The sequence below is a fragment of the Sciurus carolinensis genome, chromosome 3, assembly GCF_902686445.1.
Source record: "Sciurus carolinensis chromosome 3, mSciCar1.2, whole genome shotgun sequence".
Taxonomy (NCBI): domain Eukaryota; kingdom Metazoa; phylum Chordata; class Mammalia; order Rodentia; family Sciuridae; genus Sciurus; species Sciurus carolinensis.
This window is the reverse complement of record NC_062215.1, coordinates 18,896,579-18,918,077: the sequence shown is the minus strand read 5'-3', so window position 1 is coordinate 18,918,077 and position 21,499 is coordinate 18,896,579. Positions and strand designations below refer to the sequence as shown.

The 21,499-nt window shown below is 46.2% G+C and overlaps 1 protein-coding gene across 1 annotated transcript; it reads left to right on the top strand.

Moving 5' to 3' along the window:
* Positions 1–7,734: 7,734 nt before the first annotated feature.
* Hrob (homologous recombination factor with OB-fold) lies at positions 7,735–21,256 on the top strand. Its single transcript, XM_047546518.1, has 10 exons — positions 7,735–7,944; positions 8,973–9,023; positions 11,452–12,624; positions 13,988–14,071; positions 15,088–15,225; positions 15,818–15,926; positions 16,116–16,201; positions 16,581–16,703; positions 18,052–18,172; positions 20,695–21,256. Exons 1-10 carry the CDS (start codon positions 7,942–7,944, stop codon positions 20,784–20,786), a joined length of 1,980 nt encoding a protein of 659 aa, XP_047402474.1. The 5' UTR covers positions 7,735–7,941; the 3' UTR covers positions 20,787–21,256.
* The last annotated feature ends 243 nt before the right edge of the window (positions 21,257–21,499 follow it).

Sequence of the window (21,499 nt, the reverse complement as noted above, 5' to 3'; positions counted from 1 at the left end):
TAACATAAAATTTACCTATTTAAGTATACAGTTCAATAGTTTTTAGCAAATTTATCAAGGTGTACAACTATCACCATAATACAGTTTTGGAACATTTTCATTACCAAAATAAAATGTCCATTTGTATTTCATTCCAGTTACCACCCCCACATACAGCTTTTTAAAATTCTTAATATATTAATTTTTTTTCCTACTGTAAAGTTATGAACTCATTGTAGAAAGTTCTGGGGGTGGATGGGAATGTAGCTCAGTGGTAGAGCACTTGCCTAGCGTGAGCAGGGCCCTAGGTTTAATCCCTAGCACATAGGCACCAAAAAAAGAAAAGAAAAGAAAATTCTAGGGGGCGGGGATCTGAAAAGTACAAAGAGGAAAATAAAACCACTGCTAAAGCCATAATCCAGTGAGAACAATTGTTAATAATTAGGTAAATTAGTTATGTGTGATGGCACATGCCTGTAATATCAGCTACTCAGGAGGCTGAGGCAGGAAGATCCCAAGTATGAGGATAGTAGGACCCTGTCTCAAAATAAAATAAAATAAAATAGTGTGGATGTAGCTCAGCTGTAGAGCACTTGACGAGCATGTGCAAGGCCCTGGTTTCAATTCCTAGTACTGCTAAAAAAAAAAAAAAAAGAAAAGAAAAGAAAAAAAAAAGGTAAAACTTTTATACTTATAAAATATCTTTTTTATTTGCTCATATAAAGAAAAATTATATCGCACTATACATATCTTACAAGCTGATCTTTTATGTAACACACCATGAAAATACTCCCTTGGTATCAAATCTTCTCCATCATTTCTGGTGGTCCCGTAGTATTCCATTGTGTTGCTTTATCACAGTTTCTTTATTTGATCCCCTATTGATGGAAATCAGGGTTGTTTCCAAGTTTTCATTTGATTTTTTCTGTTGTTGTTGGTTGGTTGGTTGGTACTGGGGATTCAACCCAGGGCCTCACACATGCTAGGCAAGCACTCTATCACTGAGTTGTACCCCAGTCCTTTAAAACTTTTTTAAGGCTTCTGACCTAGTGAGGGATGCCACCTTGGGACAAGGTTGTCCAAATTAGAAGCCTCAGGTAACATCTAGTTCAAGAGGAGAAGGTTGATTAATGTGGGGCGGTGTGTGTGTGTGTGTGTGTGTGTGTGTACACAAGTGTGCAGAGCATAGAGGCTACCATTTCGTGAAGATGTCAGGGACTGGGGAGATAACTGTGTGGAGCTTCCTTGGAAATCAGAGGAACACTTGCCCCTATTCCCTCCTCCCTTCCAGTCACTGGTGCGCCACAGCACCCTTCTGCATTTCCTTCTCTCCTTCCCTCTGCCTCCATGCTTGTCTATATATATATATATATATATATATATATATATATAAAATATATATATACATACATAATATATATTATATGCATATAATATATATATTATATAAGCTGTCGATGGATCTTTATTTTATTTATTTATTTATATGTGGTGCTGAGAGTCAAACCCAGTGCCTCACACATGCCAGGCAAGCACTGTACCACTGAGCCACAACCCCAGCCCCCATCCTTGTCTTAATGCTCCTCCCAAGCAAACTGGATGCCATTTCCCCGGGATCCAGCCAGCTGTAATGTGCCCCAGACTGTGCCTCACATTTAGGGCAGATGTGCCCCACAGCACTGAATGGGTCAGCTGTGCTTCCAAAGCCAGACCTTGCCACGCCACGAGGGGTCCAGGCTCCCTTCCACTAACCCTCAGCACGGGAGGAGGATCAACCGGGATTGCCTTGGGGAGGTGGCTGTTGGATGGGGGCGTAGAGGATAGGGGAGCTGGATGTCTCGGTCCTCAGGGAGATGTTAAGATGACTCACATGCCACCCGAGGGGAGCGAGGGGCTAGGGGATGAATGGATTGCAAACCAGAGGGAGGAGCGGAGGGGATGAGCTTCGGAGCCTTGATTGGCCCACGTCAGTTTCTTCCCGAACATCTGCAGTGCGTGGGGTTGAGCGATCCCACCGGGGGGTTGGGGGTAGGGCTGGGAGGCTGGCTGACGTTTGCTTCCCGCCTGCTGGGCCGGCCCGGAGCAGTTCATGAATGACTCACCTCATTGTCAGGCTGATTCACTGCTCCGCTGGGGACTTAGGGGAGCGGGGCGGAGGCCCCCTCTGTACGTATCACACGCGCGCGCACACTCGCATATGCGCGCTGGCGGGGATCCGGCAGGACCCTCTACCTGCACGGGTATCACTGAAAGGGTAGGTTTTCGATGGTAAGAGGGAGGGGGATGCACATTACCTCGTGTTTGGAAAACAAGGTTGGAAGTTTCTGTCTATAGTATACCTATGACTATTTGCACTTAATTTAATTAAAATTAAATACAATTGGGCTGGGATTTTAGCTCAGTGGTGGAGCACTTGCCTAGCACTTGCGAGGCACTGGGTTCGATCCTGAGAACCACATAAAGCAAACAAACGAATAAATAAAGGTAGTTTGTCCATCAACAACTAAATTTTTTTAAACATTAAATTCAATTATACCTTTAGTTCCTTCATTAAAGTCACATTTCAGGTGCTCAGTCGCAAGAGGCTAGTGGCTGCTCTATTGGATAGGGTAAATAGAAAACATTTCCATCAACACAGATAGTTCTCTTGGAGGGTTGGGGATATTGCTTGACGTAGCACTTTTGCTTAGAATGTGTAAATCACTGGGCTAAATCCTCATACCTGAAAAAGAATTTTTTTAAAGGTTCTATTGGACAGTTGGTTTACATACACTGGCTACACACTAACTTAGAATCCACAGCCTTCATATGCAAGAAACAACACGAACAAAGCTGCCCTCCCCCATCCCATATGCAGCACACAGCCACATTTAATTTCATACATTTATTCAACATGCAACACCCACCCACCAACACCAACCACCACACAAAACTCTCAGTATGTGTACACATTTTCTGTCCAAATATACCACTGTTCATACCAAGGAAAACATAAATATAAACATATGCATCATCACACTGATTCGAATACAACTGTTCATATGATAAACACACAAACCAGGTAGAAATGCATTTGCAAATATGCTGAAATCCACACAAAGCCGAGCCATGTGGTTCCCATAACAATTCCCAAGCACATGTTTGCAAACTCAAGTAGGGGGAAAGGGAGCCCACATTTGTTGAGGCCCTGCCAATGTGCTAGGCGTGGAGTTGCCATTTCAATACATTAGTTCATTGAACCTTAGCAACCCAGTGAGGAAGATGTAGTATTCTATTGTAGTATTCTCTCTTCATAGATGAAGCTACTAAGGTTCAGAAAGATAAAGTAACTTAAGGTTATAAGCCCAGTTAGCAGCAGAATCAAATATGAACCAAGATTTGTCTAACTCCATAGCCAATACAGCATGCTATCTTAAACGCACACACACACACACACTCTAGATATGTTCTCCTTTGTAACTAAGTAGGTAAGTTTCCTTCCTCAAAACTGAAGGTATTTGTGGAAGTGAGCTAAGATTCCTCCATGCTCCCTCCTGACAAAGGCTTTAAATCATTCAATAGACATTGTACAGTGTCTTCAGTGTGCCAAGTGCTAGTTCAAAAAGGTGAAGCCACAGTTTTACCCGGAGGGAGTGCAAAGTCCATCAGGAAGATGTGAGAGAAACCTTAAGACAACCATATGGTGCTCAATAGATATGAGTCAAAATGGAAGTAGGTTCCAAATCCAAGGAACCAAAGAGCAGGAAACCTGGGTCTGCCAGGGGCAGACAAGGAAGGCTTCTTGGAAGAGGCAGCAAGTGAGCTGGGCTTAAAGTATGACTGGGGTGGAGAGGGATTGGTGTTCACTGGGAGATTGCATGAGAGACAAGGTAAGGCATGGAGGCAGATGCCAGAGGACTGCAGGCCCTAGGGATTTTCATGTTATCTTCTGGTGACTGGGAAGGGATTGAAGATTTGGGGCCTTGCAAATTCTAGGCAAGTGTTCTATTACTGGGTTATACCCCCAGCTCTGAAGAATTTTTACAGGGGAAAAAATGGATCTCATTTGCATGTTAGAAAGAATGACCAGAAGGAAGGAGAGCTTGGGTTAAGGGGACCATGAAGGAAGTACTGCAATAGTCCAAGCAACAGCTGTTGTCTGTCCTAGGAATATGAGGCATCTGGAGAAGATGAAGGATAGGGGGTGGGAAGGAGGAGGGTGTAGCTTGTTCTGAGTTAGAGCAAAGCAACAGCCTTCTGATCCATAGAAAAATATGATGAAAACTATGGATTCTCCCTCAGAATAAAGCATGTGTGCATAGGCACATGATGTTTTGCACATAATTATAGGGGACTTATGTTCTCTAAAGCCTCAGGTTAAGAACTCAGTTCCTTGGAATTCTAAGAAGCAAAATGACATAGTAGTTAAATTTGTGGATCCTGAAGTCAGACTGCTTGGTTTATAATCTCAGTGTTTTAGTCAGCTTTTTCGTTGCTTCAACTAAATGACCCAACCAGTACAACTGTAGAGGAGGAAAGTTTATTTGAGGGCTCACAGTTTCAGAGGTCTTAGTCCATAGAAGACTGGCTCCATTCCTGCGGGCTTGAGATGAAACAGAATATCATGGTGAAAGAGTGTGGCAGAGGGAAGCAGCTCACATGGTGATCAGAAAGCAGAGAGAGGTCTCTACTTGCCAGATACAAATATATACCCCAAAGTCATACCCCCAATTTCCACCTCCTCCAGTCACACCCTACCACTTCAGTTACTTCACAGTTAATCCCTAGCAGAGGATTAATCACTGATTGGGTTGGGTTAAGACTCTTCACAATCCAATCATTTCTCCTCTGAACCTTCTTGCATTGTCTCACGCATGGGTTTTGGGGGGACACCACATCTAAACTATAACACTCAGCTCTACCACCAATTAATTATGTGAGCCTGGGCAGGACCTTGACCCTGGAACACTACCTGGCACCCAGAAAGTGCTCAGGAAGTATTAGCTGTTGTTGTTACGAGTTTAATCAGAGTGCCGTTGGGACACCACCAAACTTACTCTTTTGTACCCCACTTCGCAGCTGGAGATCTGGTGGTGTCCCTGCACCCACTTTTTCCGTTCTCTGAATTTATTCCTTCCTTTTTGGTCTGACTTTCCATTATCCTTAAACCTGTTTATTAAAGAGTGAAACAGTGCTGGGCACAGTGGCACATGCCTATAATCCTAGTACCTCAGAAGGCTGAAGCAGGAGAATCAAAAGTTCAAAGCCAACCTCAGCAACTTAGTGAGACCCTAAACAACTCAGCAAGACCCTGTCTCTAAATAAAAAATAAAAAGGTTCAGTAGTTAAGTGCCCCTGGGTTAAATTCCCAGTAGGGCCGGAGCGGGAGTGAAGCCAAATAACCCCTTTTCTAAGATGAGAAAGAGGATCTAGGCCCAATCACTCAGAGATTCAGTCTTTTCCTCTACTCTAAGATGACAGGCATTTGATTTGGGGGGACCTTCAGCATGGGGGTCCTTCCCAACTCTATAATCCCAGAGAACCTACTCATTGCAACCTGCCAGCCTCTTTCTAAAATGTTCCTGCTAGGGCTGGGGTTGTAGTTCATTGGTAGAATGCTTGCTTAGCATGCATAAGGTTCTGGGTTCCATCCCAAATATCACAAACAACAACAACAACAACAACAACAACAACAACAAAACTAAATGACTAGGATTATCACTCAGTAGTATAGCACAAAGCCCTTGTGTTCAATCCCTAAAGCTGGAAAAAAATTATAAAAAAAGAAGCCACACATCTATAGTCACAGGTTCTTGGGAAGCTCAGGCAGAAGTATCAGTTGAGCCCATGAGTTTGAGACCAGCCTGAGCAACACAGCAATGCTCATCTCCAAAGAAACAAAACAAGCTTGCCAAGTTTGTAATCTCAGCGACTCAAGAGGCTGAGAACAGGAGGATCACAAGTTTGAGGACAATCTCAGCAATTTAGGGAGACCCTGTCTTAAAATAAAAAAATTAAAAAGCTGGGGATGTCGGTCAGTGATAGAGCGCCCCTGGGTTCAATTTCTAGTTCTGCAAAGAACAGCAACAACAAAAAGAAAGATAATGGAAGAAAACAGATTTCTAAGCAGAAGCCAGGCATGGTGGCACACAACTGTAATGCCACCAGCTCAGGAGGCTGAGGCAGGAGGATCCCACGCTCAAAGTCAGCCTCAGCAATTTAGTGAGACCCTAAGCAACTCAGCAAGACCCTGTCTCAAGAATAAAACATAAAAAGGGATAGGGATGCTTCTCATGGTTAATCACCCCTGGTTTCAATCTTTGGTACCAAGAAGAAAAAAAAAAAAAAATTCTAACCAGAAGATTCACCACTAAGTAATTAAATAGTTGCATGATCTTGATGAAGCCCTTTTCCCCTCTGGGCCTCATTTCCCCAATCTAAATACCTGTCCCTTGCCCTTCGTAGAATCTTTATGAAGACAAAATGAATAAATGTTAAATTGTAAGCTGTAAATTATGTTATGTATAAAAGTCTTCTTGATCTTTTGTGCTCTGTGATCCCTCTAAAGCAGACAGTCCAGATCCCTGAGAACTTTGTAGCTGGATCTGTAGGACGGTCCACAGCTTGGCAGGATGAGCCATTCTTGGTATTACTGTGAGAAGAAGAATCCTGTTATGGGAGGGTTGAGGTTTTGTCCCCCAGCCTAGAAACCTTGAGGGAAGCAGAGAGGCCTTGAGGGACTCCCTAACTTAGATGAGAGTTGGCAGTTGAGGTTTCCTCTCCTGTTGTCATTCTGGTCTCTGTTCTTATGTAAGACAGGTAAGCTGGGCCACTTACAGCTCCGATGGAAGCCTCAGAACATCCTGAGATAAGGTCAGATCAGGCTACCCTGGGGAAGATTCAGGGATGGTTCCAATCAGATCATTAAGAACTCAGTTGCCTACCTTCCTCCTGCTTGTTGTCTTCAAAACTATGTGGCTCAAGCTGCTGCCCTAATGATAAGCAAAAAGGGAAAATGAGGTAGGACTGAGGGTCAATAACCAGAGAGTTGGCTTTTGTCTCCCTGCCTAGTTATGAACTAGAGGGCACAAGAAGTCTTATTCATTTTTCTATCCCCATTGCACAGTAGTCATTGTGTCATTCATTCAATTACTATTGAGCACCAACTGGGTGCTTGGGGAATACAACGCTGAACAAGGTAAACAAGGTTCCCACCCTCAGGATGCATATTTATTCTAGTTAGGAAGATGTGAATAAAGATGTAAACCACAACAAACACAAATTATGAAGAGTTCTGAGAAATAAAAAAGTGTGATGGGAGAAGGGATGTTACTTGGGAGATAAGATGACAGGGAAGATCTGAATCTAAGCTGAAACGTAAAGGATAAAAAGAACCAGACCAAGAACAACGAACGGCTGGATAACATGTGTTGCAAGCATAGACGGATGGACAGATGCACAAAGACACAAACCGACCGGGTGGGTACTGGTAATAATGTAGTCACGCTCCCATACCCAGTTCCTAGTGCGCTTAACACAATAGAGGAGCGGGAGCAGGACTGGGCATCAGAGACCCAAAATTCTCCAATCTTGCTCTCACCTGAACTCGTTGAATCGGCCTGCTGGTTCCGAGGAGCCGCAGGGGGGCGACCGAGAGCTCATTCATTTCCCCTTTAAGGCTGAGGCGGAAGGGCAGAGGGTGAAGACCTTTGTGTCGGCGGGATAGAAACAGGCCCGCCCCTTTAAGAGGGCGGAGACGCTGGTGTGGCGGCGGCTTTGAATGCGGCCAGGATCCGCGGCCCCCAACCTCCTGGAGACCCTCCCTCAGCCTCCGCTGGGGTCGCAAAGACACTTTCCACTGATCCTGTCCTCGGAGTATCATCGCTCAGGCTCCACTACTTCCATCTGGGTCGAGTCCGAGGAGATCCCCCGAGTCCGGGTGGGCTGGGCCGATCCACCCGCTGGAGCCCACCCGCTGGAGCCATGGTAATGCCGCGCCCGCGCCTGGGGTCCCCCGGGTGCGGTCCCAGCTCCCATAACCACCTCCCGGGTTCCCGCCCCTCACCCGAGGGGGCAGCAGGGCCGGGGTCTGGGTGGGACCCAGGGTTCTGGTCAGGGTTTGGCAGGACGCGCTGCAGACCTTGGGAAAGCACGCCCCCCGCCCCGCGCTGGTCCTGTTTCCCTCCTGTAGCCTTCCTTCTCTCTTTGGAAAATTGTTCCTCCATCTCAGTGCGCTCAAACGCCTACCTTTTGGGTCCATCCCTTCCCTGCTCTGCCTTCGCCCTCCCCACACTCTGTCCCTTGGACTCCCAGGGAAGGCGTGATAACAGTACCTCTTGATTCTCTGGCATCTGGGATCTGGAACAATCCCTGACTTGACACTCATCTGGAGCTAGCCACAGCAGCCCTGCCGACTAGAAAGAAGGAACCATGGACTGGGACACCCCCAACCCCGCTTCTGGGAGTCTAGCTTTTGGCCGTTGGATTAGATGGAAGGAAATTTCTTGGTTTGAGTCTCAAACACCAGGCCAATGTGCTTGGGTTTATGTTTGATTCCTTATGTTTGACAGACATTTGAGTTGTAGCAAAATCCTCAGACCTGTGTGCACAGTGCTGATCCCCTTCCCCACCCTGTTGTACTAGGGATGAACCCAGGACCTCAGGCATGCTAGGCAAGCTCTCTACCACTGAGCTGCACCCCCAGCCCAGTACAGTGCTGATTCTGAAGAACTGTTTTTGCTCCCCTTGGCAGGCTTCTCTTTGCCCCTCTTCAGGACTAACACAGATGGATCTGAGTGGATTCTATTACAAGAAAAGATTTTAAGTCATTTAAATCTTTAACTGAATCCCATTTCTTCTCTCCTCATCCCTTATTCCTCCCCCAGCACTAGCAAAAAAACAAAAAACAGTACACCTGATGGTCTTGTTAGATTTGGGAAGAAGCACAGTGAGGACAGAATGTACTTGCAAATGGCATTTCTCCTCCAGCCTCAATTGCTTTGTTTTCCTTTCAGGCATGCAGTTTGCGGAAGCTGTTTACTGTGGAAGAGGAGTTTGAAGATGAGGTAAGGAAGTGTTGGTAATCAAAGATGGCAAAGGATATAAACATCCAGGTCCAGAACATTTTGGAGCAGCCTGCAGCAGCCTCCTTTCAGTTGACATGTATATCTTTTTTATCTGTGAGAGACAGAGAAATGATAAGAAATATAAACAACCTACTTAACTGTCTTAGCAACAAACAAAAAACCAGAGATGAGTTGCTTAATTGCTGTATCTTTAAGTTATAAGGGCCTTTTCTGGGAAGCTGTGTCATGTAGATGGTTTAATTCACCTTCATGATGGCATACTGGAGGTGGGAAGAAAGTTGAGGGAGAGCATAAATAAATAATTAAATAGTGTAGGAGACAGTACAGTTACTGGATGGCTTTGGACCTGTGATCACCAGCTGACCATGTGAACCAAGGCAACTTCCACTTTCTGTTCTGCCTCAGATGTTATGCCCTTCCCATTCATTCCTCTGAAGGTAAGGAATTGGACTAGATCTAAAGCCAGAGTATTAGATTCACCTTTATTTAGACCTTGCCACATGCCAATTAAGTCAGAATTTCCGATGCTAGCAGGGGTGTTTCTACTTTTTTGTGGTGCCGGGGATTGAACCCAAGGCCTTGTGCTTGCGAGGCAAGCACTCTACCAACTGAGCTATATCCCCAGCCCTGGCAGGGGTGTTTCTAAAGTACAGCCAGAGACCACTGAACTAATGGTCTCTGTAGCTGTCTTCACTTTTAGAACCAATGGATAACTTCATCCCGGAGGCTGAAAATTATCACCTCCAATCCTTTTTAGAACGAGGCAGGATTTAAGTGAGTAAAGCCCAAAGAGATAAGTTAACCTGCCTGACAATAAAATCTCAGCAGCGAGGATGCGAACTCAGCCCCCTGATTCCAATCTAATGTACATGGAACCTACTAAAATACATTTACAGAGTAGAATTTTTCCATTTTACCAAAGACAAACCCATTCAATAATTACTTTTTTTGTTTGTTTGTTATTTTTGGTGCTTAGAATCAAACTCAGAACTCTGTTAATGCTCAGCATGCCTCTAGTGCTGATACACACCCTCAGCACCAATAAAAACGACTTTTTGTCTCCCAGTGCTTTGCCCCAAAATTCCATTCAGCATTTGTTCAGATGCCTAACTTGTACCTGGTATGGTGTGAATTCCGCAACACTGTGCCCAACTGGGAAAGTTCTAATAAAATACATATGTGGTACCTGGTATCAGTGAGTTTCAAAATGTTAGTTGTTTTTGTTATTACATGGGGACTTAATTTTTGTTTTTACAATAATTAAAAACTGCCAGCTTTGCCAAGGAAATGAGTCCCTGTCTTTCAACTTTGGAGATGTGTGATTACAGGCTGAAAGGTGACTCTTAAAATGACCCTCTTGGGTCTTACCAGGTGATGATAGGACTGCTAGGTTGTTAGTGGAATTAAAGGACTGTTCAAGTTTCTGGTCCTTGAAAATGGCAGACCAGTCCTTTTTCCCCTTCCTAAAACACATGACCTGTCTGAGAGTGAGCTCTTTGGGAAAAAAGGGGACCCATCAATATCCAGGGTCATAATTCTAATCAATATTATTATTACTAAATCCTAAAGTAGTCCTGCTGGAGTCGGGAACTCTTGGTAATACTCAAAGCAGGTTAAAAAACCTTACTCTAGCCCAGACAATTCAGTGCAGCAGCAGGGGTGTGGGTGGAGGGGACCTTCCTGTCAGTTAAATCAGCAGTTCTGACTCAAAAACACCCTCAGAACAGGTCTGTTGCTCTTGAAGGTGTCAATCTCACCTTGCTTCCCAACTGGAATCCATACTTAATTTAACTTGCCTAAAAAGCTATATTTAACTTCCACCTATTTTGCTGGATCCAGGGGTTCTCTGGCTTCCTGAAGACTGGTATGTGTGTGTGTTAGGGGTGGGGAGTGGACTAAGGACAGGCAGCATGACCAATGACCATCTGGTACTTCTCTATTGCACTGACTGGACACCAGAAAGATAGTTTTCTTGAGATGGGTGCATGTCCTTGGGTGATTCCTTTGATTCCTTAGTTCTCTAGGACCTTTGTTTCTGCTTTTCTTCACCTCACCTAGAGATTAAACAGAGAGAAATTACTTGCAGACTTAGCCTTGGAATGTTTCCTTTTTTTTTTTTTTGGGTGCTGGGGATCGAACCCAGGGCCTTGTGCTTACAAGGCAAGCACTCTACCGACTGAGCTATCTCCCCAGCCCCAGAATGTTTCTGAAAGCCTGGTGGTAGGCTCATGGTCAAGGTCACCAGCAATGGTGAGAGACGTCATTGTCTTTCACACCGTTTTCCCCACTTGCAGGTACATACACATAGGTACCACATTCCTGAACTGTAAAAGTAGTTTTTTAATTTTTCCAAAACATAAATAAAAATTTCCAGATGCAAAGCTCTACTGTCTCTGCTTCTTTGTAGGATTTCTTGTCTGCTGTGGAAGATGCAGAGAACCAGTTTGCTGGCTCTCTACCTGTAAATGCTGGGTGCCTACGACCTGTTTCTTCCAAGTCACAGGAGACTGTGCAGGGGAAGTCTTCAAGGTCACTGCCATTACATCCCACTGCTTCTTCAGAGATGTTGAGACTGCCAACCCTGGGATTCTGCCTCCCGACCTCCAGCATGCCCAGAGCCACCAGGGATCCACCTTCTATAGAAACTGTCCCCATAAGCCCTGTCTCAACTTCCAGCAGCTGGACTGGCAATCAGAGAAGAATGACACTGACAGAAGTGCTCCAAGAGCCAGCAAGACCCCAGTCCTCTGTCCCCCATCCTCTACTTGCCTTTGAGAACCAACAGCAGGGATTTGGTGGTCTTGAGGGGCCTGAACAAGACGAATTTGATAAAGTCCTGGCAAGCATGGAGCTGGAGGGAGCTGGCATGGAGCTGGAACTTGGCGTTGGCCGTGAGGCCACACAAATCCTGCCTGTCCAGCACCAGGACACAGTCTTGGCGAAAAAGGCCCGAGTGGCTGGTCTGAGTGGATCTTGCCAGCAGGGGCCCATGTCTGCCACTGGCATAACAGGTGTCGCGTCAGCCCTGGATGAGCCTCTGGAGCCTGTTATCCACTGTCGGACTCCATGGCCCCGCGTGAAACCTGGTGCTGCGGGCAATCTTCCTATTCCAACTGCCCTATCAGTTCCTACTCAGCAACCGCACTGGGAAATCTGTCCCAAAGGCCCCTCTGTTCCAGTACCCCAGCCTCTCCAAGCTGCTGGTGGGCCTGTACAGAGCAGCCCTCAAAATCGTTTGCCTGGTCAGCCATTTCAGTCTCCCAGTGCCTGGCTAGGTGGCAAACCTCATTTTTCTAGACTGCAAACTCCCAATTCCAGATCTACTCCCTCGAGGACCAGCTCTGTGGTATCTCCTTGGGATCCCCTGCAATCCCGAGCCCCAGTGTCTCCTCTTGAGTCTCCTGTCAGCATCCCAAAAGGTCCCCATTTCTCCCAAAAGGTTCCCCAGGCAGCTCTTCAGACCCCCATAGTCACCAACCACCTGGTGCAGCTGGTCACTGCTGCCAACCGGACTCCCCAAGAGCCCACCCGTGCCAAAATGCGCCGCTTCCCTGGCCCAGCAGGACTCCTGCCTCACCAGGTGAGCGACCTGGTTCTCTTAAGACAGTGGAAGCAAGGGAGAGAAGCAATAGTCCAGCACTGTCCCCTATCCAGCCCTAGAATTTCTTCCTCCTGAGGGGCAAGGAGGAAGAAAGGGAAGATAGGGAGCATTTGCAAAGCTGTGGAAGAAGTCAAAAGACAAGGGAAGGGGCCTGGGGATGTAACTCAGTGGTAGAGCACTTCCCTAGCAGTTGTGAGGCCCTGGGTTCCATCCCTAGGACTGCAAAAAAAAAAAAAAAAAAAAAAAGTGGGAAGGAAGAATGCTAGAAAATTTACCCAGGAAAGAGGTGCATAAGATATGGCAACTTCCTGGTTTTCATGTTTATTTAGTGCCTACTGTTTGCTGCTACTAGAGCAAGGAGATTCATTCACTCATATTTGCTAGGGAGTAAATATTGGGCAATTTGCTTTAAACTGAGACTATAAAGATTAAAGAGGAACAATTTCTGTCCTAAGGAGCTTACAGTGTAGAAGAAACAGGTGTGAACAAATGATTAGGCACAAAGAGCACAAAGGTGTAAGAGTCATTCCCTGGCTGCTGGGGAGACAGGGCTGGCCTTGGATTTGCTGGGTGGCTTTGGGTTAATGAGTAGGAGGCAGAGAGGTGTGGGGGGAGGGGCCATGCAAAGCATAGCCGCCCAAAAGCAGGTGCTCCTGGAGAGCTACATAACAGGTCACTGTGGCTGCTATATGGGGTCAGTGTGAGGAAGCTGGGGCTGAAGAGGAGATACCTCTGCTGAAAGTTTGGATTTAAGCAGTAGAGACAGACACTGAGTTGCTTAGGGCCTCACTAAGTTGCTGAGGTTGACTTTGAACTCATGATCCTCCTGCCTCAGTGCCCCCTTCACACCTCCCCCACCCCTGCACCAGCTGCTGGGATTACAGATGTGCACAACTGTGCCCAGCTCCTTTCCTGTCATCATAAGGGTGTTTTGAAAGAAATTCTGCCTGTAACTTGCTCTTCCACAGCACTTCAAGAGAAATCCAAGGAGGCTGTCCATGTTCCTTCTAGGCTGGAGGGAAGGTTAGGTCCCTGAGAAGGAACCTGGGGAAAACTGTCCCTTAACTCCTCACAGGCCCCCCTAGTTGGGTCACTGCCCCCCTCAGGCAGCCTTGGGTTTTGCTCCTGGGCCAGCTCCAGGTTCCTCACATTCCCAAAACGATCCCCAAAGTGTCTTTTTTGAGCCGCTAGTGAGGCTCCTGAGACTGCGTTAGGAGATGTAATATGTGTTAATTGTCCCTGATAGTTTCCTGAACTCATTATGTAACCCAGACAAGACACTATACTTGTAAATAACAGCTGCTGAGCTTGCTCTCGCCTTCTCTTCTCTCTTCCCTCTTAGCATAGTGGGAAGAATCTGGAGGAAATCATGGTTTCCACACCCCAGACTCCAGCTCATGGTGCTCTTGCTAAATTCCGGACAGAGGTAACTCATTCCATGTAAATATTAACTTCTGGTGCATCATTGGAGGGTGAGGGTTGTCCCTGCATGTTGGAGGAGTTGAGTGCTGCTGCGAAAGCAGCTGGGGGAGGTGGTGATTTTACTGGCATAAAGTAAGGCCTGTCCTGATGCCAGGCAGCCATTAACCAATGCCATGGGTCTAGCCTTCTTTCCCATCTAAGAAATAAATGCCCATCTAACTCCATCTTCCCCCAGGGAAGGAGAGTGTGATAAATATTATGAGATTGTATCTTGGGAATCCTTCCTCTCAGGTTTCTGAGAACTGAGCTGGGAAGGATCTGGCTTCATCTTGCCTCCAGGGGGTCCCTCTTGGTGGGTGAGACCAGCTTCTCTCCTTTCTAGAGTTCTTGTTGACCTTCCCTGCCCTTGGGCCCACTTTTCCTTTAATTCTCTGAAGTGTTTCTTCTCTTTGCTGCAGTTCCCCAGATTTGCCAGTCCATTTCAGATCCAAACCAGTCAATAGTCATCTGAATTCAAAACAGTTATTAATATAAGAAGGTTAACAGTTAAAGCCAGAGACAAAATAAGATATTACAGGGTTTAAAATCCAAAAACACTTCTGGAATCCTATACATATATAGGGGATCCTTACCCCAAAGATTTTTTGAGTACCATGAAGACAAGCATGGTTAGTCTATTGCTTCAATGTGATTAAAGTCACCATCTGACTTTAAAAAAAAGCACCTTTTTTGAGTACCATGAAGACAAGCATGGTTAGTCTATTGCTTCAATGTGATTAAAGTCACCATCTGACTTTAAAAAAAAGCACCTTTGCTGTAGCTGCTTAGTGAAAGATGTGATATACAGCAACATTTCACATACCGTTTTCTGGCCTTGGAGATAATTGAGAGACTGTCACTACCATGCTACAGTTTTTCCCAGAGTTTCCCCCTTTGTCTCCCACCCTCCATCCTGTCTCAGGCAAGGGCCTGTAGGAAGAGGAATCTATTAATGCAGGCTCCCGCTCTACTCTGTGCCAGATCGTTAGTTCCCAGTCATCAGTGGAGGAGGATTTTGAGCGAGGGCCCTGGCGGACCATGAAATCTGCTCTGGGCCTGGATGAGAGAGACCCAACCTGCTTCCTCTCTACCTATAGCATCGTCATGGTACTGCGGAAGGTAAGGACTCTTTAAGTGCTGAGACCCAAAGAGAAGACCATTTTTCTCCCTTTCACCAATCTACTGCTCTAGTCCCCCTTAAGAAGGGGTTATCTGCTCCCTGTTACCCCAGGCCTGTCCCTGAGGGGCAGCATGAATGAAGTCCTTTGGTTGTATCTTCCACTGGCCTACCTGTTCACAGCCATCCACAGAATTGGACACAGGCAGAAGGAGAGTGGACTCTGGGCATGCCTCCGCACTTTTAGGCACTGGATGGGATAAAGCACACTGGTACCCTCAGAGCTCCCCAGCAGCCAAGGGCCATGTGCAGATACGTGTTGGTACATGTATATGCTATATCCTTTCCCATGCCTGCCGTGATGGAGTGCTACATGAATACCTGCACACAGAAGACAGGAGGCAGGGGAGAGAAATGAAGGACTGCCAGCTTCAGGCCTGCCAGAGGAAGATGAGATATGCCCTTCTAATTGCCTTTTTGCCCTCCATGAAGGAAGATCTTCACCAGTCTCTGGCTGTCCCTGGCACACCTGGGGACTTGGAAAGGTACAGGTGAATCTTGACCAGTTCAGTGAATGCCTCTTTCTGTAAGCAGGCAGCCTTGAAGCAGCTTCCCAGGAACAAGGTCCCTAACATGGCAGTGATGATCAAGTCCCTGACTCGGAGTACAATGGATGCCAGTGTGGTTTTCAAGGACCCTACAGGTAAAGAGTTAGGTTCTATGAGTGTTTCCTGAGTGGCCTCTGTTGAGGTCAAGAGAGGAGGAGAAATCACCCCTTCCATTTGCAGGTGGGAACATTGAAGCAGTGAGCACCCCACTTCCCAGCCGGGGCTCAAACCTGTTGCTGTGTTGCTCTTGACCCTGAGACTGATGGACCATATGGTATTTGCAGGAGAAATGCAGGGGACCGTGCACAGGGTGCTGCTGGAGACACGCCAGAATGAGCTGAAGCCTGGCTCAGTGCTGTTGCTGAAGCAGGTATGGGAGTCCTAGGTGGGGGCCCTCCCACCCTGGAGAGGGCCCTCAGGTTGCCTGTGTTCTTACCTAGGTGGCTGCCTTCCTTCCTTATACCCAGGCAAAGAGGGACTGGACTATTGTTAGGCCCTGGCTTGCTAAAGCTGAGGACAGGCCTATGGCCCTTGAGCTGCTCCTATTCTTTGGAGACGGATGGAAATGGAGGGTTATGTTGAGGAGAAGGGTGTGGTAAGAGCTCCACTCTGGTACCAAGGGGGACAGGAGTGATTTGTGTGATGCTGGTGCAGAGGATTCTCAGCAAGAAGTAGGCAAGTACCAGGTGGCCATCTGGCAGCACCCAGTTCTCCATCAGGACACTGACCTTCCCCTTCCTCAACAACAGATTGGGGTGTTTTCTCCCTCACTCCGAAATCACTACCTCAACGTGACACCCAACAACCTGGTCCATATATACAGCCCAGATTCTGGGGATGGGAACAGCAAGCCATCTCAGCCCTTCCCCAAGGTAAGAGGAGCAGGATGGATGGGTACTCATGGAGTGTTCTTTCTGCCTGAATCTTTTTAGTTCTTCTCTCCTCCACCCTGGGAAGCAGAGGTAGGAAGGGGGCAGTTGCCCTGAGGTGAAGAGGTGATTTGGGGACAGAACCATGTCCTCCTGTCCCTGCTATAGCCACCTGCTAGACAGTTAACAGTACCTAGAAGCACAGTTGACTTCTTGATGATCCCTGAGTGTCTGGTGGCAGGCTTGAACATCTGAGAGGACAGCAGTCACTTGAGCACTAACCAAGGTGAGGGCTCACTAGGGGTGGTGACAGAAAATGACCCAGGGTCAGATCTGGCAGGGTGGGTATCAGTGCAAAGAACAGTGAGCTACAGTGGACTTTCAGGTGAGCTAACACTTGCTGTGTGTCTTCCCTCCTGGCCTCTGCCTTTGCTGGGCAAGGCAGAAACTACACAGAGTACTAGGGGAGCACTGCTTTAGGAATCGAGGTGACCCTCTACTATCTCTGGGAGGTGATGGCTTTCTAGGAAGCTCCACTCCAGTGTAAGAGTGCAGAGCCAGGCTTTTTTAGCTGTGTGCACCCTTCTTGGGATCCTGGCCCATAGGATAGGAGACTTGGGTCTTGTCCCAGCTCTGCTGATAATTTCTGCTGTGACCTTGGGCAAGTCCTTTCCCCTGCCCTGCCATTGCTTCATCTACAGTACAAGTGTGTAAGACTTTATGACAGCTAGTCAGCTTGAGCCATTAGCTCTAATTTTTCTACTTATATTTCCTTTATTTTTCCTCTCAACACCTCCACATTCTCTTAAAATCACCCCACTTCTAAAAATAATCCTTATTTTTCTTTTAAATTTCTAATTTTCCATACTCATTGTAATGGCATAGAATAAGCAAAAAATGAAACTCATCCTTCTCCACTTTCATTCCCTAGGGCTAACCATAGTTAACAATTTAATTGCCAGCTTTAATTACCTGCCCCTATATTAGCTAGTTTGGAGATTGTTAACAGCTCATTTTTTATCTCAGGCTAACTTTTCAACATATTTCTGAGTGGCCTCTTTGCTCTCTCCTCCACTTATATAGATTCCCTAAAACACTAGAAACCAACAGAATTAGGAAAAAAAAAATTACCCCTAAAAGGTTTGTTTTAACTGTCTATTGGTTTGGGTATTTGGTTTTTCAACTCCCTCCCATAGCCTGGGCCTGGGTAACCCCAGTCCCTGCCACATTCCTTCATTATGTTTCTTTCCTAAGTCCCTACCCAGCGCTTTGAGGTCATTTGGGTAAAGGTGGTACCCTCTGGAGGGATTTCATGGTCATGGGCACTGGTAACCAGCTCCTCTGTCCTCAGGATCTAGGAAGTTTCCATGGTGGCCTCCAGCAGGATGTGGCCACAAAACCTAGGGAAGTTCTCGGAACAGCACAGAACCCAGTGGCAGGGATGTCCCCTGAGGAAGAACTTCCAGAAGCAGGTAAGGCAATCAGCTTATCCGGATCAAGAAAGTCTCTTTCCTCTGGCATAGCTGGGCCAGAATCCTCCTGGCTGCATCTTGTTCCTCCTCCTGAGTATTTGGATCTTGCATAATCTTATTGAAATCAAATAGGGTATCTTGTTTGGCAAGGCTGCAGTCTACAAACTAGCTGACAGGCACTTTTTTTTTTTTTTGTGGTGCTAGGGATTTAATAGGGCCTTGTGCATGTGAGGCTAGCACTCTACCAACTGAGCTATATCCCCAACTCTGGACAGGCACTATTTTTGTGCCACATTTTGATTCCTCTGTGGGCTGAGGACCAGACCTTAGAGGCAGATTTCTCCATTCTGACTAAGTTCAGAGGCCCACTAGAGGGTGCTGAGAAGTTACATCTCCATGTGCTTAAGTGGGGGATCAGGATACAAACCTGAGAGGCCCAAGTGTAGACCTCTTGTGTGTAGGCCTCAGGAAGCTGTATCACCCAGTGAAACACAGTCCAGAGTTGTTTCCTTAGCTTTTTGATTCTAGAAATTCAATCCTGTCTGGCCCCAAACTTCATGGGATTATGGGTAGTTGTCTCTCACTAACCATTCACAGTATGCTAATGGATAGACTAAAACCCTTTTATAGAGTATCTGTCCCTATGCTGGGATCTTGCATTGTCTGGAATCCTGTGCAAGTTTGATGATAGGCCCAATTGTAAGAATATTACTTGTCAGGTGTGGTGGCACATGCCTGTAATCCCATTGACTCAGGAGGCTGAGAGGGAGGAGAATCACAAGTTTGAGTCCAGTCTCAGCAACTTAATGAGACCCTCAGCACTTTGGAAAATCTTGCCTCACAAAAGAAAAAGGACTGGGGAAATAGCTCAGTGGTAAAGCATCCCTAAGTTCAATCCCCAGTACCAAAACAAACAGTGGTTGCTAGTGTAGAGTGACTACTTTTTTTTTTTTTTTTTTTTTTTTTTTGCTATAAGGAAATTCTAGCCCTGCCTCCTGAGTACAGTGCTGATCGCCTTAATTAAAATTTGAAGGCTGGGTACAGTGGCACACTCCTGTAATCCCAGCGGCTCGGGAGGCTGAGGCAGGAGGATCGCAAGTTCAAAGCCAGACTCAGCAACTTAGTGAGGTCTTAAAGCAACTCAGTGAGACCCTGTCTCTAAATAAAATATTCAAAAGGGCTGGGGATGTGGTTCACTGGTTAAGTACTACTGGGTTCAATCCCTGGTACAAAAAAAAAAAAAAAAAAATTTTTTTTTAATTCTCCCCAAACTAACTTCTTTCTTAAATACTCAGCAGCAATGTGCATTGAGTGCTCTTACTAGACTTGGACCAGGCTCTTAGGTGTAGTACATGGAGAGTCTGATTTACTTTTAGAACTCCTTATCCTACTCAGGAAGTAGAGTTTTCTAATTGCCAGTAGTGGCTCTGGCATCACTTGAAACCTGAGTATGCTCATTTTGGGCAAGTTGTTCTACCTCTTTGTATCCTGTTCTCTCAGGTGAAGTGGGGTTTATCATAGAAACCACCATGAGATGCCCTGTGAAAGGTTACTGAGACACAGAGCAAGCACTTAGTAAGTTATTAGCTGCCATTATTAACAAAAAGAAGGTCAGTAAAGATTACTACACACCTGGAATCCCAGTTACTCAGGAGGCCGCGTCAGGAGGATTGCAAGTTTGAGAACAGCCTAAGCAACTTAGTAAGACCTTGTCTCCAAAAATTAAAAGAATGTAACTCAGTGGTAAAGAGGCTCTGGGTTCAGTCCCTAATATCTTAAAAAAAATAAAAAAATTACAAGGTTGGTTATGTTTCCAGAATCTTGGGCATAAACACACATTATCTGAGAACTGTGGTCAGAAACATTTTTTTTTTTTTTTAATGTTACAAGGGATTGAACCCAAAGGCTCTTTACCACTGGGTTACACCCCATCTCTATTTTTTATTTTTAGATAAGGTCTCACTAAGTTGCTGAGGCTGACCTTGAATTGATGATCCTCCTGTCTTAGCCTCCCTAGTAACTAGGATTACAGGCACTGTGTCACTTTACCTGACAGGAATGGTTACTTTGTGCCCCTACTCCCACTCAGGAATTTTGGGGAAGGAGGTGATGCTGTCTCCATCCATCAGCCGAGAAACCAGATTAAGGAGCTTTGTGATTCTGGACACATATAATGGCTTTTGTGTCTTCACAAGAGGGTTGCACTGGGGGACCTCACAAGCCTTCCTGCTTGGTACTGTGCCTCTGAATGAAAGGAGAGGATCCATTGAGCCCAGGGGGATTCCCTTTCTGAATGACCCAGGCATTATGCCCTGCCTTTTGTTGTGCACATGTACTTTGGGAGCAGAAGGGAGATGGAAGTTAGGCCTGTCTCAGGCCCATTGGCATGGGCACCGCTGCCCAGGGGAGCTATCCCGCTTTCTGAGTAGTCAGGCCCTGGCCCTCCTGAAAAGCAGGTACTTTAGGCGCCAATCATGCTGAACCTTAATGTTGTCACTGAGGCTACCCCCTTTCCCCTGCAGATGACTTGGATGGACTCCTGAGTGAGCTCCCTGAGGACTTCTTCTGTGGGACCAGCAGCTGGGACTGCCCCAAGGCAGGGCACCCACCATGAGCAAGCAGCCTCTCAGTTGCCAGGCAAGGCTCTGGGTATGTCTGGTTACATGCAAGGGAAAGAAGGCCCATACAACTGGAAACTGGCCAAAGCTTGGGCTTCTGTGGCGCTCCCATCCTGGATGATGAACCTGAAAAGTCCCTCATCTTGGATTCTGCAGTTGCAGCTTTGAGACTTCCTTGGCACTGGCATCCCAGACCTCAGCCAAAGACTGAATCTTAGCCTTCCTGTCTTCCAAGCCTCTGGTGCATCGTTCTTTTTCCCGCCAACAGGAAAGTTGCATCGTTCTTCCATTTCAGCTGAACTTTAGGGGATATTGGGCCTAGTTTGCTTGTCTCCTTACTCCCTACTCCCAGGAAAGCTGAGGAGCTAAGAAGCATTGCACCATGACAAAGTCGACAACCCACCTGTGCCCAAGGTTCCCAGGTGCAGGGGCAGCGGTGTGAGCTGTTGTACTTGGTTCTGAAATAAAGCAGCTTCAGGCAGATACATAGGCCAGGGCAAAACCAAGCAACTCTGGTTCTTTTTGTCTTTTTTTTTTTTAATACCTTTTTCTTTTAGACAATTTTATGTTTATAGAATTATTATAAAAATAGTTCAGCAAGATCCCATATACTGTGTCCAGTTTCCTCTATTATTAACCTCTTACACTTATCATAATTAATGAACCAATATCAGTACAATATTGCTAACTCACTCCACACTTTTTTCAG